The following is a 17,230-nucleotide window of genomic DNA, read 5'->3' on the forward strand; positions in this document are numbered from 1 at the left end:
GGAAACCCAAGGAGGGGTCGCTATGAGGTGGGGCCGACTTGATGGCACATAACAACAACAGCAGAGGCACCCTACTCCACCAGTGTGCCTCAGCCTGAGGGCACTCAGCTTTCTCACTGGTAGATCAGCGAGTCTAGCTCCGTGGATGGTTAAATACCCAGGGGACCGCACTCTGCCAGGAAGCCTGCTGTCTGAAGTCACTCCGCTTTCTCGCTCTGTGGGCCAGGAAGCCCACTGCTCTGTCTCACGCCAGTCTCTTGGTTCTGCTGCTACTTTTTCTCTGCTGCTGCTTCTCATCTACGAGTTGGTGTCACAGCTTCCTGTCTCCTGGATCAAGGAGATTCAGTGCAGAGGTCTCGGTTGCTCTATTCTCAGCTCTACTTTCTTGATGGTAGTGAGAGTCCCCCTTTTCTGCCTCTGGGACAGCTCATTTTAATCCTACCAGGATGACAAAACTGTCAGATCCCAACATTAAGGTTCCGTATATTTTATTGCATGGTCCCACCCCCATGTGCCTCATATCATGGTCCACCCCCACCACTTGTCTGTCACTTTGTCATACTGTGGTGGCTTACATGTTGCTGTGAGCCTGGAAGCTATGCCACCAGTATTTTGAATACCAGCAGGGCCACCCATGGTGTACAAGTATCAATGGAGCTTCCAGACTAAGACCAGGAAAAGCTGTGACTAGGCCCACTTTTGGAAAAAAAATATCTTGGCTACTGAAAACCTAATGAAAAGCAATAAAACATTGGCTGATCTAGTGCTGGAAGGTGAGCCCCTAAGGTTGTCAAAATACCACTGGGAAAGAGCTGCCTCCTCAAAGTACAGTTGACCTTAATGATGTGGATGGAGTAAATCTTTCAGGACCCACTAGTGCTACTACTAGCACTACTCAAAATGAGAAGAAACAGCTTCAAATATCCATTTATACTTGGAATGTGAAATGTATGAAGTGGGAACCAAGGAAAATTGGAAATGGTCAAAAATGAAATGGAATGCATAAAGATTGATATCCTAGGCATTAGTGAGCTGAAATGGACTGGTATTGGCCATTTTGAACCAGTCAGTCATATGGTCAGCTATGCTGGGAATGACAAATTGAAGAGGAATGGTGTTACATTCATCATCAGAAAGAAGATTTCAAGATCTGTCCTGAAGTACAGTGCTGTCAGTGATAGGATAATATCTATATATCTATAAGGAAGACCAGTTAATAGTACTACTATTCAAATTTACACACCAACCACTAAAGCCAAAGGCAAGGAAATTGAAGATTTTTACTAACTTCTGCAGTCTCAAATTGACCAAACATACAATCAAGATGTACTGATTATTACTGGTGATTGGAATATGAAAGTTGGGAACAAACAGTAACCTGTAGTTGGGAAAGATAGCCTTGGTGATAGAAATGATGCCGGAGATCACATGGTAGAATTTTGCAAGACCAATGACTTATTCATTGCAAATACCTTTATTCACAGGAGTCAGATGGACTCCATCTGTGAAAAGAGGTGATGGAGAAACTCAGTATCATCAGTCAGAACAAGGCCAGGAGCTGACTATGGAACAGACCATCAACTGCTCGTATATGCAAGTTCAAGTCGAACCTGAAGAAAATTGAAACAAGAGCCAAAATAAGACCTGACATACATCCTACCTGAATTCAGAGAGCATCTGAAGAATAGGTTTAGCATGTTGAACACCAGTGACCAAAGACCAGACAAGTTGTGGGATGACATTAAGAACATCATATATGAAGAAAGCAAAAGGTCATTAAAAAGATAGGAAAGGAAAAAAAGACCAAAATGGATGTCCAAAGAGAGTCTGAAACTTGCTCTTAAACAGAGAATGGAGGAAATGATGAAGTAAAATATCTGAACTAAAGATGCCAAAAGGCAGCTTGAGAGGAGAAACTAAACAAAGTAAAATGTACAAAGACCTGGAGATAGAGAATCAAAGGCGAAGAACACACTCGGCATTTCTGAAGCTGAAATAACTGAAGAAAAAATTCAAGCCTCCAATTGGAATATTTAAGATTCTAATGGAAAAATTTTGAACAATGCAGGACTCATCAAAAGACAATGGGAGAGGGGAGTGAAACTAAATGTATGCATAATGTTGAATGTAAAACAAACTCTTACAGTAAAGATAAATAAATAAATAAGACAATGGGAGAAATATGGAATCACTGTACCAGAAAGAATTGGTCGACTTTCAGCCATTTCAGGAGGGAGCATATGATCAAGAACTGATGTTATTGAAGAAAGAAGTCCAAGCTGCACTGAAAGCATTGGAGAAAAACAAGGCTCCAGGAACTGATGGAAGACCCACTAATATTTAAACAAACTGATGCAGCACTGGAGGCACTCACTTTTTTATGCCAAGAAATTTGGAAGACATTTTACCTGGCCAACTGACTGGAAGAGACACATATTGGTGCCCATTCCAAAGAAAGATTATCCAACAAAATGTGGAAATTATCGGACCATGTAATTAGTATCACATGCAAGTAAAATTTTGCTGAAGATAATTCAAAAACAGTTGCAGGGAACTTCAAGAAATGCAAGCTGGATTCAGAAGAAGACATAGAACAAGGAGTATCATTGCTGATCTCAGATGGATCGTGGCTGAAAGCAAAGTATACCGGAAACATATGTTTACCTACGTTTTACTGAGTAGTTGTTGTTGTTGTTATGTGCCGTCAAGTCGGACCCAACTCTTAGCGACCCCTCCTTGGGTTTCCGAGGCAGTATCACTACGGAAGTAGATTGCCCCATCTTCCTTCTGAGTTTTACTGAATATGCAGAGGCATTCCACTGTGTGATTCATAACAAATTATGGATAACATTGCGAACAATGGGAATTCTAGAACATTTAATAGTGCTCATGAAGAACTTGTGCATAGACCAAGAGGCAATTGTTTGAACAAGAAAGGTGTGCATCAGGGTTGTATCCTTTCACCATACTTACTCAATCTGTATGCTGAGCAAATAATCAGAGAAGTCGGATTACATGAAGAAGAATGTAGCATCAGGATTGGAGGAAGACTCATTAACAACCTGCAATATGCAGATGACACAGCCTTGCTTTGCTGAAAGTGAAGAAGACTTTAAGCACTTATTGATGGAGACCAATGACTGCAACATTCAATATGCATTACACCTCAACATAAGTAAAAAATCCTAACAAGTGGACCAGTAAGCAACATCATGAAAGATGGAGAAAAGATTGAAGTTGTAAAGGATTTAATTTTACTTGGATCCACAATCAATGCCTAAGGAAGCAGCAGTCAAGAAATCAAACAATATTTTGCATTGGGCAATTCTGCTGCAAAAGACCTCTTTAAAGTGTTTAAGAGCCAAGATATCACTTTGCAGACTAAGGAGTGCCTGGCCCAAGCCATGGTATTTTCATTAACCTCATATGCATGTGAGAGCTGGCTTATAGGAAGGAAGACCTCAGAAGAATTTATGCATTTGAATTGTGGTGTGGCAGAGAATAGTGAATGTCCCATGGACTGCTAGAAGAACAAACAAATCTGTCTCGGAGGAAATACAGCCAGAATGTTCTTTAGAAGTGAGAATGGCCAGACTTTGTCTCACCTACTTTGGTCATGTTGTCAGAAAGGGCTACTCCCTGGAGAAGGATATTGTGCTGGGTGAAGTTGAGGGTCAGTGAGGAAGGGGGAAGACCCTCAACGAAGTGGATTGACACAGTGCCCACAATGATGGGCTCAAGCATAGCAAAGGTTATGAGGTTGGCGTAGCACTGGGCAGTGTTTTGTTCTGTTGTACAGAGGGTAGCCATGAGTCAGAACCAACTCAGTGACACCTGACAACCCACAACAAGGGTGCCATGCTCCTTGTTTACATAATCAGCAAGCTACCCACTCCCCTTGGTAGGCCATCAGTACTTCGCATTTGTGTAGTGGGTGGGAGTCACAAAGACCATGGCTATAAGGGCTGCACTAAGCAGTTCAGTGCACCACACATGCCATTTGGTGTTTCCAGCACCTCACCAACACTTTGTATTTGCAGTCTCATTTTAGCCATACTGTAGATCTGTAGTAGTAGCTCATGGCTTTAGTTTACATTTCCCTGATGGCTAATGATGTTGAACAACTTGTCTTGTGCTTATTTGCTTTGTGTATATCTTCTTTGGTGAAGTTCAAATCTTCTGCTCATATTTTTAAATGGATTTTTTGTCTTCTTAGTATAGATTTGTGAGAGTTCTGTATATAGAGGTCTTGTATCATATGTTTTGCAAATGTTTTCTGATAGTCTATGGCTTGTCTTTTCATTTTATTTTTTTATTTTGAAATAATTGTAGAGTTACAGAAAAGTTGCAAAAATAGTAAAGAATTAGTATATACCCTTCACTTAGTTTCCCCTAATGCTAAAATATTACATACAATTAATTATAAAAATCAGGACATTAATATTGATAGAGAATTTCACCAGTTTTCCACTAATGTCCATGTAAAATTTTATTTTCCCATTTGAAAAGCTAAAGATTTCAAATTTTAGGTCATATTTTATGAACGTTATATATTAAAAGATTGAAAAAACAAAAAAAATACTTTGTGATGTGAAAATCACAGGAAATAAAATTTAGTTTTTTAGTTTCTTCATATTTTATTCTTTTTTAATCATGTTTAAGAAATTTTTGCCTAGTGTCCATCCAAGGCACTATTGGTCTCTATTTACATGGAGCAACAGAGGAAGGAGGAAAGTCCAGAGTGGGAGGAGGATCTGGAATGTGGGCCTAATTGTCTCCATGAACAACTGCCTCCTTTGGCATGAGACCAGAGAAACTGTGTGATGCCCTGCTACCATTACTGAACATTTTGATCAAAGATTTCATAGAAGACTCCTGATCAAAAGAGGGAAAATGTAGAACAGAATTTCAGATTCTCATGGATTTCAGACTATTTGGAGCCTTGGAGAGTAAGTGAACCCTTGAAACTACTACTCTGAGATAATCTTTAAACCTTAAACCAAAAATATCCCCCAAAGTCATCTTAAAACCAAGCAATAGTTCAGCTTCACTAGTAGAAAAGGTCAGCCTTGAGCAAGGTGCTCTTTGAAGAACTATCTCTATGGGATCAGATTGACAACAGCAGCTCAAAAGATGATATATAAACCTTAGAGGGCAGTGAGTTTATGTTGATAAGGGAAGAACAACTCAGAAAAGGGGGCTGAGAGTGGTTGCACAACTCAAAAAATGTGATCAGTGTCACTAACTTGTACATGGAGAAATTGTGGAATTGGTATATGTTTTAGTGTGTATATTCTAACAACAGCAACAAAATGAAATTTAGAGAAAAAAATCATTGCCTAATCCTAAGTCCGGATAGCTCAGTCGGTAGAGCATCAGACTTTTAATCTGAGGGTCCAGGGTTCAAGTCCCTATTCGGGCGACTCATGTTTGGGAGCTCTGGTAGCATAGTGCCTAAGGCACTTGACTGCAAACCAGAAGGCTGGCAGTTCAAACCCACCAACCACTCCTCAGAAGGAAGGTTGGGCAATCCTACTTCCGTAGTGATACTGACTCAGAAACCCAAGGAGGGGTTGCTATGAGTCGGGGCCGACTCGACGGCAAATAACAACAACAACAATCCTAAGTCATTAAAGATTTTATCTATTTCCTTCCAGAAGTGTTACAGTTTTAGCTCTTACATTTAAGTTTGTGATCCAGTTTGATCCATTTTTGTAATTTAGATTTTTGTGTGGTATGATATAAAGAGCATATTTTTGCCAGGGGATATCCATATGTTCCATTACCATTTGTTGAATTGATTCTCCTTTTTCTCTTGAATTGCTTTGGCACCTTTTGAAAATCGATTTACCATATGTTTGGTCTACTTTGGGACTGAAATATTTAGTTCCAATGATACATATGTCTATCTGTATGGCAGTAATGTACGGTCTTAATTACTACAGCATTATAGGAAGCTTTAAAATCAGGTAGTTTAAGTCTCTCTCTTTTTCAAAATTGTTTTGTGACTCCAATTACAAATATGTTAGGATGCTTATGTTAGACCAGTGATGCTCTGCTTGTTTGTTTTTCAGTCTGTCTTTACTCTTTCATTTTGAATAGTTTCTATTGCTGTGTTTTCAAGTTCACTAATATTTTCTTATGCAGTGTCTAACAAGCTTTTAATCCCAGCCAGTGTACTTTTTATCACAGATGTTGTATTTTTCATCCCTGGAAGTATAATAAAAACCAAAACAAAGAAATGCAAATCTGGCACTTTTTGTGATTTCTACTTTCAAGACTTACTTTCAATTGCAAATATTAAGAATATTGTTAAACAACTAATTTTTCTTTTTCAGCTGCAGTAGACTGCTCAGTTCCATTAAGCATGAGTACCAGCATCAAATGTAAGTAGCTTTTTGACCTATTGCCTTTTGAAAACTTTTCTAGCTTTTTTTATATAAAAGAAGCTTGTATCATATTTCTAAGTTTAGAAATATAATACAACACAGATTGTATTATATTAATATAATACAGATTTGCCACAACATTTTTATGCGACACTGGATAATTATTTAATATCCCTGAATTTCATTTTTCCTGTATGTAAAGATGTGGGTCGTACTTAAAAGAACTTACCAAGGTATGAGCTCTAGAATTTTATGATTTTCACTGCCCTTGGGTTGTTGTCAAGGTAACTGCACAGTTCACTAAAAATACCATAATTGGCGCTTTTCTCCAGATAAATATTGTCTATTCTTCATATGGAGCTCTGGTAGCATAGTGGCTAAGACACTTGCCTGCTAACCAGATGGCTGGTGGTTCAAGCCCACCAGCCACTCCTCTGAAGGAAGGTTGGGCAATTCTACTTCCGTAGTGATACTGCCTCGGAAACCCAAGGAGGGGTCGCTATGAGTCGGGTTTGACTCGACGGCACATAACAACAACAACAACAACTACAATATTCTTCATATCCTAATAGCCTAACTGATAAATAGTAGTTTTTTGCATCTGAAAAGCCATATTGACTTATAATAGTATTTAATCCTGAAATATGTGAAATAGCTACCCGTTGACTACCCAACATCTCCACTTTTAGAAATCTTTACTGAGGAAATAATCAGACCACAAATTTGAAATTCCATTTAAAAATTTTCTGAAGTTAATATTTTAATTTAGTATAGCCATACCTCACTTATTGACTATCTCATTACCTGATACTTTGCATTTACAACAATAGCAAAAAAGCTACTATCTGACTATTTTGCATATTAATGACATATATCTGGCCATAACGAACACTGAGGTGCAAGGCGAGAGTGACACTGGCTGTGATGGTTAAGGTTTATGTGTCATCTTAGCTGGGCCATGATCCTCAGTAGTTTGGCAGTTATGTAATGATATAATTTAGTAGTTGTCTGGTAGCATAGTGGCTAAGACACTTGCCTGCTAACCAGACGGCTGGCGGTTCAAACCCACCAGCCACTCCTCGGAAGGAAGGTTGGGCAATCCTACTTCCGTAGTGATACTGCCTCGGAAACCCAAGGAGGGGTCGCTATGAGTCGGGGCTGACTCGACGGCACATAACAACAACAACAACATAACATAATGATGTAATCTGGTAATTGTGGAATGATGTAGTCATCCTCCATTTTCACATAAGGCTGATTTTCACATAATAACCTGGTGTTTGGAACCTAACCGTGTTAATAAATGAGTAGCGGAGGTAGTTATTTATCGTCTAGTTGAGAGAGGATTCTTACATTATAAATAAATAGCAACCCTATGTAGTCCATGGTAAGTGATGAATAAAGACATAGGTAGGGAAATGCTCCTTGGCTACAACTGAAGGACAATCACAGTGAGCAGCACTGGTTGGACCCATCTCTTCTTGTGTATGTTTTTAATGAAAGAAATAGAACCTCAGCTCAGCCTCTAGCCACCTGCTGCCATTCAGCAAGCAGTGTCTTTGTCAGGCACTGTGCTTGGTACATGATTATTTCCCCTCTTTTGTTCCCATTGTGTTTTTTAACAAGCCCTAATGCATTTGACTTCTAACAGAAGGCTGGTGGTTCAAACCCACCAGCCACTCCTCAGGAGGAAGATTGGGCAGTTTACTTCCATAGTGATAACACCTCAGAAACCCAAGGAGGGGTCGCTATGAGTTGGGTCCTATTCAACAGCAGTGAGTTTGGTTTTTTTTTGGAATGTAGATTGAGGAGCTCTGGTGGTATATTGATAAAACATTGGGCTTCTCATCAAAAGGTCAGAGGTTTGAACCCACCAGCCACTCTATGGTGAAAGATGAAGCAGTCTGCTTCCATAAAGATTTACAGCCTTACTGAATGATCAGGTATGTCTAGGCAGGGGGGAGTGTGCCCATGACCATGTATAGGGTTGGCAGACTCTATTTCTACGTGTGTATTTGTACGGGCTGTAAGAATGTCCAGGTATATGGTAGAGCTGACAAGGGGCAAGGTTGTGGTGGCTTGACCACAGCCAGCTACCCAGAAGGAACAAGTAGTTGGACCTGTGCGCTCAGGACCATGGTTACAGGGGATATCAAGCTTAACTGGCATAACGTATTACACAAAAGCATTGTTCTACATACTACTTTGGTGAGTAGCAACTGATATTTTAAAAGCTTGCAAGAGGCCATCTAGATGCAACAATGGGTCTCTCCTCGTCCAGAGCAAAGAAGAACTAAGAAAAGTAAAGACACATGGAAATAATTAGTCGAAGGGACTGGTAGACCATGTGATCCTCAGCCTATATGACCATGAGACTAGAAGAACTAGATGGTGCCCATCTACCACCATGAACCACTTGGAAATGGATCAGTGCTGAAGATCCTGGGTAGAGTGAAAGAACAATGTGAAACAAAACTCAAAATCATGAAAAAAAAAAAGACCAGATTTACTGGTCTGATAGAGGCTGGTGAGACCACCAAGACTATGGCCCCCTACTTACCCTTCAGGTCTGGAACTGAACTCATTCCTGTGGCTTCCAGCCAAACAATAGACAGGCATGTGGGGTGAACACTGACATCAGGTAGGGTACATTTCTTGGAGTGATCAATTGTAGGAGAACAGAAGGGCCGTGTTTGTACAGGGAGATAGCTTTGGGGACAAGAATGTGGGGGAGGGAAGGACACAGGGAAGAGGTAACTACAGGGAGAAAGTGGGAAGAAAGCTGTTACAGTGTGGGGAATTGCAGTCAATGTCATGAAACAAATTATGTATGAACTGCTGTATGTATGGAAAATGAATTTGCTCTGTAAACTTTCACCCAAATCACAGAAAAGAAAGAAAAAAGATTTATAGCCTTAGAAACTTTATGGGGCTGTTCTTCTCTGTCTGTAAGGGTCTCTATGAGTTGGAATCAACTCAGTTGCACCAGGTTTGGTTTTGAATATAGGATTTCATATCTTTGAAGGAATCGTGGGGTTCATCAAATTTTATATGAGAGGTAAAGGCATCTAGGGCAATGTAGTGGCCTGAAGCATGTATTTCTCAAGCCCTCAGCACACTGGCAGATTGGGCAAGTCATTTTACCTTTACTCTCTTCTTTTCTGAGATGAAAAATAATTCATCTCTAAGATTTCTTATAGATTTTTACTTTCTGTGCTGCTTTATATTTTTCTGTATCATATTAGTAACTTTTTTAAAAGATACAAAAACTGGTTGTTCGATAGTTAAGATTTTTAAAAATTTGAATCATTTGAATTAACATGGTTTTCCCTGATTTTTTAGATCTATCCTCCTCTTTAATTGTAGTCATCTCTAATTAGAAAAGCTTTGCTAAATTTTCATACAGGTATTAATTTCCTGAATAAAAAATATATAAAATAACATCTGTGTGTGTGGGCATATAATAAATAATGTTGTTGTGGTTGTTGTTAGGTATTGTTGAGTCATTTCCAATTTACAAGGACCCTGTGGACAACAGAATGAAACAGAGCCTGGTCCTGCACCATCCTCACAATCCTTGCTGTGCTTGAGCCCATCATTGCAGCCACTGTGTCAGTCCATCTTGTTGAGAGTCTTCCCCTTTTTCACTGACCCTCCGCTTTACCGAGCATGATATCCTTCTTTAGGGACTGGTTCCTTCTGACATCATGACCAAAGTAGGTGAGATGAAGTCTGGACGTTCTCACTTCCAAGGAGTATTCTGGCTGCACTTCTTCCAGGACAGATTTGTTTGTTCTTCTGGCGGTCCATGGTATTTGCAGTATTCTTCACCAACACCACAATTCAAAGACATCACCTCTTCTTCAGTCTTCCTTATTCATTCCAGCTTTCACAAGCGTATGAGGCGATTGAAAATACCATGGCTTGAGTCGGGCGCACCTGTCTTCAAAGTTATATCCTTGCTTCTTAATGCATTAAAGAGGTCTTTTGCAGCAGATTTGCCCAATGTCTGATTTCCTGACTGCTGCTTCCCTGGGTGTTGACTGTGGCTCCAAGTAAAATGAAACCCCTGACGACTTCAGTCTGTTCTCAGTTTGTCATGATGTTGCTTATTGGTCCAGTTGTAAGGATTTTTTTGTTCTTTATATTGAGGTGTAAATTATACTGAAGACTGTAGTCTTTGATCTTCATCAGTAAGTGCTTCAAGTCATCTTCACTTTCAGCAAGCAAGGTTTGTGTGTGTGGCTATGTAATGTTGTTGTTGTTAGGTATTGTCAAGTCAACACATCTGCATATTGTAGGCTGTTAATGAGTCTTCCTTCGATCCTGACACCATGTTCCTATTCATATAGTCCAGCTTTTCGGATTAGTTGCTCAACATACAGATTGAATAAGTATGGCAAAAGGATATGATCCTGACCTACACCCTTCCTGATTTTAAAGTATGCAATATCCCCTTGTCCTGTTCAAATGACAGCCCTTGGTCTATGTACAGGTTCCTCATGAGAACAATTAAATGTTCTGGTATTCCCATTCTTTGCAATGTTATCCATAATTTGTTATGATGTACACAGTTAAATGCCTTTGCATAGTCAATGAAACAGATAGACAACTTTCTAGTATTACTTGCTTTCAGCTAAGATCCATCTGACATCAGCAATGATATCCCTTATTCCATGGCCTCTTCTGAATCCAGCTTACATTTCTGGAAGGTCCCTGTCAATATACTGCTATAACCATTTTTGAATAACCTTTAGCAAGATTTTACTTTTGTGTGATATTAATGATATTGTTTGATAACTTCCAAATTCTGTTGGATCACCTTTCTTTGGGATGGGCACAAATATCAATATCTTCTAGTCAGTTGGCCAGGTAGCTGTCTTCCAGATTATTGGCATAGGCAAGTAAGTGCCTCTAGCACAGCATCCATTTGTTGAAACATCTCAATGGGTGTCCCACCAATTCCTTCAGTGCAGCTTAGATTTCTTCCTTCCGTACCATTGGTCCTTGATCATATGCTTCCTCCATTGACAAATTCTTTTTGGTATAGTGACTTTGTGTATTCCTTCCGTCTTCTGTTGATGCTTTCTGCATTGTTCAGTATGTTGCCCATAGAATCCTCAGTATTGCAACTCAAGGATTGAATTTTTCTTCAGTTCTTTCAGCTTCAGAAATGCCCAGCGTGTTCTTCCCTTTGGGTTTTCTAACTGCAGCTTTCTAACTTGCACATTTCATTATAATACTTCGTTTCTCAAGTTACACTTTGAAAATCTTCTGTTCAGCTCTTTTATTTCAACATTTCTTCCTTTTGATTTAACTACTCTGTTCAAGAGCAGTTTTAGAGTCTCTTCTGACATCCATCTTGGTCTTTCCTTCCTTTTCTGTCTTTTTAATGGCCTTTTGCTTTCTTCATGTACAATATTCTTAATGTCATCCCACAGCTTGCCTGATTTTCGGTCATTTATGTTCAGTTCATCAAATTTTTTCTTTAGATGGTCTCTAACTTCAGGTGGGATATAATCAAGGTCATATTTTGGCTCTCATAGGTAGCATAGTGGCTAAGACAGTTGCCTGCTAACCAGACGGCTGGCGGTTCAAACCTACCAGCCACTCCTCGGAAGGAAGGTTGGGCAATCCTACTTCCGTAGTGATACTGCCTCAGAAACCCAAGGAGGGGTCGCTATGAGTCGAGTTTGACTCGACGGCACATAACAACAACAACAACAGACTTGTTTTAATTGTCTTCAGCTTCAACTTGAACTTGCATATGAGCAATTGATGGTCCATAACATAGTCAGCTCCTGGCCTTGTTTTGACTGAAGATATTGAGCTTCTCTGTCACCTCTTTGCACCGATGTTGTTGTTGTTGTTGTTGTTGTTATGTGCCGTCGAGTCAGCCCTGACTCATAGCTACCACTCCTTGGGTTGCCGAGGCAGTATCACTACAGAAGTAAATAGATTGCCCAACCTTCCTTCCAAGGAGTGGCTGGTGGGTTTGAACTGCTAGCCTTCTGATTAGCAGTCAAGTGCCTTAGGCACTATGCTACCAGAGCTCCACCAATGTAGTCAATTTTATTTCTGTGTATTATATCTGGTGAGGTCCACATATATAGCCACCATTTATATTGTTGAAAAAAGTGTTTGCAATGAGCAAGTCGTTGGTCTTGCAAAATTCTATCATGCGATATCTGGTCATATTTTCCAACTACCGATACTTCTTCTTTGTTTCCAGCATTGCATTCTCATCTCCAGCAATAATCAATACATCTTGATGGCATATTTGGTCAATTGCAGACTGCAGAAGTTGGTAAAAATATTCAGTCCTTTTCTGGTTACCTAGTGCTGCTCTGACAAGAATATACCACAAATGGATGGCCTTAAACAAACAGGAGTTTATTCTCTTACAGTTTGGAGGCTTTAAGTCCAAGTTCAAAGTGACAGGCTTTAGGGGCTGGGTGAAAGCCCTTCAGCCTTGTTATTCACCTCTGCCTCCTGCTCCCAGCCCACTGAAGCTAGTGGCTTTTCTTCACTCAGACAGCTGCTGGCTGCTGAGGCTAACAAGCCCAAGGTCGACAAATAAAATGGCATAGTCCTGATGTTACCAAACTACACGGTAGGCCATTAACTCAAGTCCATTGTAAGTCCCCAGGTCGGCAGAGCATGGCAGGCTACTGAACAACCACAGGGCTACATGCAGAGGCCAAGCACGCCATAAGTTAGAGACCATTCCCCAAGGCTTCTGCTTATATACAGGAAGCAGACCACATATCCCTAAGAAAGCTACTCAGCTGCTCACAGTAGATTCCACCATTGAGTTGATTACCAGTCTCATCATGGGGAATACTACACCCAGCTGCCCAGCCAAGCTGACATGCAAACTGAACCACCACAGATCTCTTCATCTTTGGCTTTAGTGGTTGGTGCGTACATTTGAGTAATAGCTGTGTTAACTTTTCTTCCTTGTAGGCGTATGGATATTACCTATCACTGGCAGCATTGTTCTTCAGGATAGATCTTGAAACATTCTTTTCAATGATGAATACACCATTCCTCTTCAATTTGTCATTCTTGGCATGGTAGACCATATGGTTGATTCAAAATGGCCAGTACCATTCCATTTCAGCTCATCAATGCCTAGGATAGTGATTTATTTTATTTTTGACAACTTCCAGTTTTCCTAGATGCATACTTTGTACATTCCATGTTCTGATTATTGATGGATGTTTGCAGTTCTTTTGTCCCATGTTAAGTCATGCTCCATCAGCAAATGAAGGTCCCCAAAGTTTTACTCCATCCACATCATTAAGGTCGACTCTACTTTGAGGAGGCAGCTCCTCCCCCGTCATATTTTGAGTGCCTTCCAACCTGAAGCACTTGTTTTCCGACACTATACGAAACAGTGCTTTGTGGTTATTCATAAAGCCTTCCAGTAATATATCAGACAGTGTTTCCCTGCTATTCATAAGGTTTTCAGTGGGTAATTCTAATAAATAACAGTGTGGATGTTAATCCTTTTGCTCAAACTCTCGGATTTAAAAATCCAAATTCACAAATTTAGAATTATCAGTCATTTTTGCATAATATTTTGTTTACTTCACTAGACTTCACTCATTAATTAATTCAACAAATATTCACTGGGCACCTACTATGTGCTATATGCAAGGACTAGAGCTGAAAAGGTGAATAAAGTGCCTACTTTTATAGAGCTTACACTGTAGTTGGAGGAGACAGACAATAAGCAAACACAGACAAGTAAATGTAGACTATGTGAGATGGTGCTAAATGCTGTGAGAAAATAGGAAGAGGAATGGGGCTCCAGCAGCTCCTTGGAGGAAAAGGCCTCACTGATGAGGTGACAAGTTGAGCAGAGAGACTGAAAAGAATTGAGGGGGAGTGCATGTGTATATCCGGGGGAAGAGCAATGCAGGAAAGGAAACCGCAAGTTCAAAAGGCTTGAGGTGGCATCATGATTGGTATATTCAGGGAACAGCCAGGAGGGCTGTGTGGCTGGTGTGAAAGGAGACAGCTGGAGAGGGACAGATGAGATGACTGTGGTGGTGCAGAGAGATTCAGGTCCTGGAGGGCTGTGGCCACTGCAAGGAGTTGGCTTTTACACCGAATGAAATCGGGAGCCTTGAGTCATTGGAGAGTCTTAAGTCAAGGAGTAACAATTTATCTTTTGAAAGTATCTCTCTGGCTACTGTGTTGAGATGCATCCTGAAGGGGTAATGGTAGTAGAAGCAGGATGACCAAACAGGAGAAAATTATCTAGATGAGAAGAAATGGCTACAGAGCAGTTACAGAGGAGCGAGTGTGAAATGGTTGGGCTGTCAACAGTATTTTTTAGGGATCCAGTATATTTAAAGGGTGAGTATTTATTTAGGGTGTCAACAGTATTTACTGTGGATCAAATGTACATAGAATATGAAAGAAAAAGAGGAATGAATTAAAAATGACGCCCAAGACCATGAAATAATACAAACACTGTGGAAAGCAATATGGTGATTCCTCAGAAAGCTGGAATTGGAGACACCATTTGAGCCAGCAATCCCATTACAAGGTATATATCCTGGAGAGGTGAGAGCCAGGACAGAAACACATATATGCACACTCATATTCATCGCAGCACTATTTATAATAGCAAAAAGATGGAAACAACCTACATGCCCATCAGCAGAAGAGAGGATGACCAAACTATAGTACATAGACATACTGGAATGCTACGTACGCAGCACTAAAGAATAATGTAGAATCTGCAAACCACCACATAATATGGATGAACTTGAGGACATTCTGCTGAGTGAAATAAGTCAATCACAGAAGGACAAATACAGTATTAGTTCATTGTTGTGGAGGGTCAAGGAAGGTTTATATATGGAGGTAAAACTTTCTTTGTGGTTGCCAGGTTGCCAGGGGAGGGGAGGGAACACTGCAGAAAAAAAAATGCATTGACCCATGTCACTTTAGTTCTGTGTATTTCACTGTACATAATTTATATTTCAATAAAATGCATTAAAAAAAAAAAGAAAGAAAGAATGACTCCCCGGATTTAGGGTCTGTCACCCAAGGGACAGCTGTCATCTATCCCATGTGTGTCAGTGGAACCGTGCTCCGCAGGGTTTCAATGCTGGTTTTTCAGGGGTGGACCCCCAGGCCTTCCTTCCGAGGCCCCTCTGGGTGGACTCACAGCTCCAAGCTTTCAGGGAAGAGCCGAGCACGTTAACCAGAGACTTGTTGTCTGTGTAGAGAAAGGTCTGTGGACTTTAAAACTTACACATCAATAGTGTAAACATTTTCACAAGAAATAAATATGCCCTTCATTAGTCTTAGGAGACCAAAAAATTAATTTTTCTGTTTTGTTCCATATTTTAGATGATATTTACAGGTTTGCTTTCTCCCTGGTAGATGCAGACGAGCAACGAAGAGAGAAACTCAAAAGGGAATTTGCACGATACGAGAAGGAGTTGAGATTAGCTAAAGCTGCAGCACAGACCAATTCTAAAAATAATTCCAAATCATCATTAAACAACCTGCAAAAGGTAAGACAGGATTTTTACCTTTTGAAAGCAAATATTTCTAAGATACTTCGTTATGGTTCAGTCTGACTTTTTGACCATCTGCCTTATTTGTCAGAAAAGTTCTAGATTTGTATTTAACCCAGAGGGAAATTTACACAGGCCTGTCAGCAGGAATCCGGAGCTGCCTCTGTGGCGGCTGACAGCACACTGTCATATAATCCACCTCCTCTCTTTCCCAGGAGAGTCTTTATTGGCCCCCAAGTCTTGTCACAGTGTGTTGTCCGTGGTGGTCACATGATAGGAGAATGTGAAGCATAAACTAAACTTTTACAACGAGAAGTGTCACCTTACACGAATGACCCTGTGACGTGCCATGATGATAACGCCTGCTTCTGTGTCCGTTTTTCAGGTTTTGAACTCTTGCCCCTTTAAGTACTTGCTTCTCATTGGCCACTTGTAGCTGCTTGTAGCTTTTGGGGCTTCATTTCTAGTGCTTGTTTCTGCCATGTAGGGATAGAAGCAGACAGTGTCTTTTAAGGCAAGGAAGGCTAGGTTTTTATAACAAGATGAACTTCGATTTGTTCTTACTGAGTGAGATGCTTAACTGAGAATTGAACCAGCAGCTCTAAACCTCGAAAGGAGACACAGTATCAGCACAGTTAGTGTTGTGAGTGTTGTGTGTACCTCGCCTGGCAGGGTTAGGTTTTCTGCACTGAATCTCTCCTGCAGACTAATGATCAGAGGACATTTCCCACTAAATCCTAGGTTGATATTCTTTTATTTCCTAAGCCCTAATTAGTGAAGGGGAGCTCTGGTAGCATAGTGGCTAAGATACTTGCCTGCTAACCAGACGGCTGGCAGTTCAAACCCACCAGCCACTCCTCGGAAGGAAGGTTGGGCAATCCTACTTCCGTAGTGGTACTGCCTCGGAAACCCAAGGAGGCGTCGCTATGAGTCGGGTTTGACTCGACGGCACATAACAACAACAACAACAATTAGTGAAGACTGAGAAGCTAAGACTTTCATGAAAACAATTTTTGGGCTTTTTTTACCTTGGTATTTTTAATCCCAAAGTACTCTTCCTACCAAAATCCTTCACCTTTGAGTAATGCTTTACACACACACCCAGATACAGCCTAAACCTCTCAACAGCCCTGTCGACAGTGAAGCTGTGGACGTGCTGAGTGTCCTGGGCCGTCAGGCAGGTGGGAAGACCAGGAACAGAAGCAGGTCCCTCAGGGCAAATCTGTCCCAAGATTCTACTTGCTGTTTCGGAATCTGGTCATCCATATGTGACTGCCACCACACTTTTCTTTCTAGTGA

The 17,230-nt window shown here is 40.6% G+C and overlaps 1 protein-coding gene and 1 non-coding gene across 2 annotated transcripts in view; both read left to right on the forward strand.

Moving 5' to 3' along the window:
* SPATA7 (spermatogenesis associated 7) overlaps positions 1-17,230 on the forward strand; it is a 47,049-nt gene that overhangs the window by 7,481 nt on the left and 22,338 nt on the right. The window contains exons 4-5 of the mRNA XM_042783213.1: positions 6,339-6,386; positions 15,795-15,928. Of these exons, the coding sequence (XP_042639147.1) occupies positions 6,339-6,386; positions 15,795-15,928 (182 nt within the window). The remainder of the gene's footprint in view (positions 1-6,338; positions 6,387-15,794; positions 15,929-17,230) is intronic.
* Positions 5,350-5,422, forward strand: TRNAK-UUU. The gene has a single exon. It is a non-coding gene; the product is annotated as a tRNA-Lys (tRNA).

The sequence above is a fragment of the Orycteropus afer genome, unplaced genomic scaffold, assembly GCF_000298275.1.
Source record: "Orycteropus afer afer isolate SDZICR_OR568_19922 unplaced genomic scaffold, OryAfe1.0 scaffold00745, whole genome shotgun sequence".
Lineage (NCBI taxonomy): Eukaryota > Metazoa > Chordata > Mammalia > Tubulidentata > Orycteropodidae > Orycteropus > Orycteropus afer.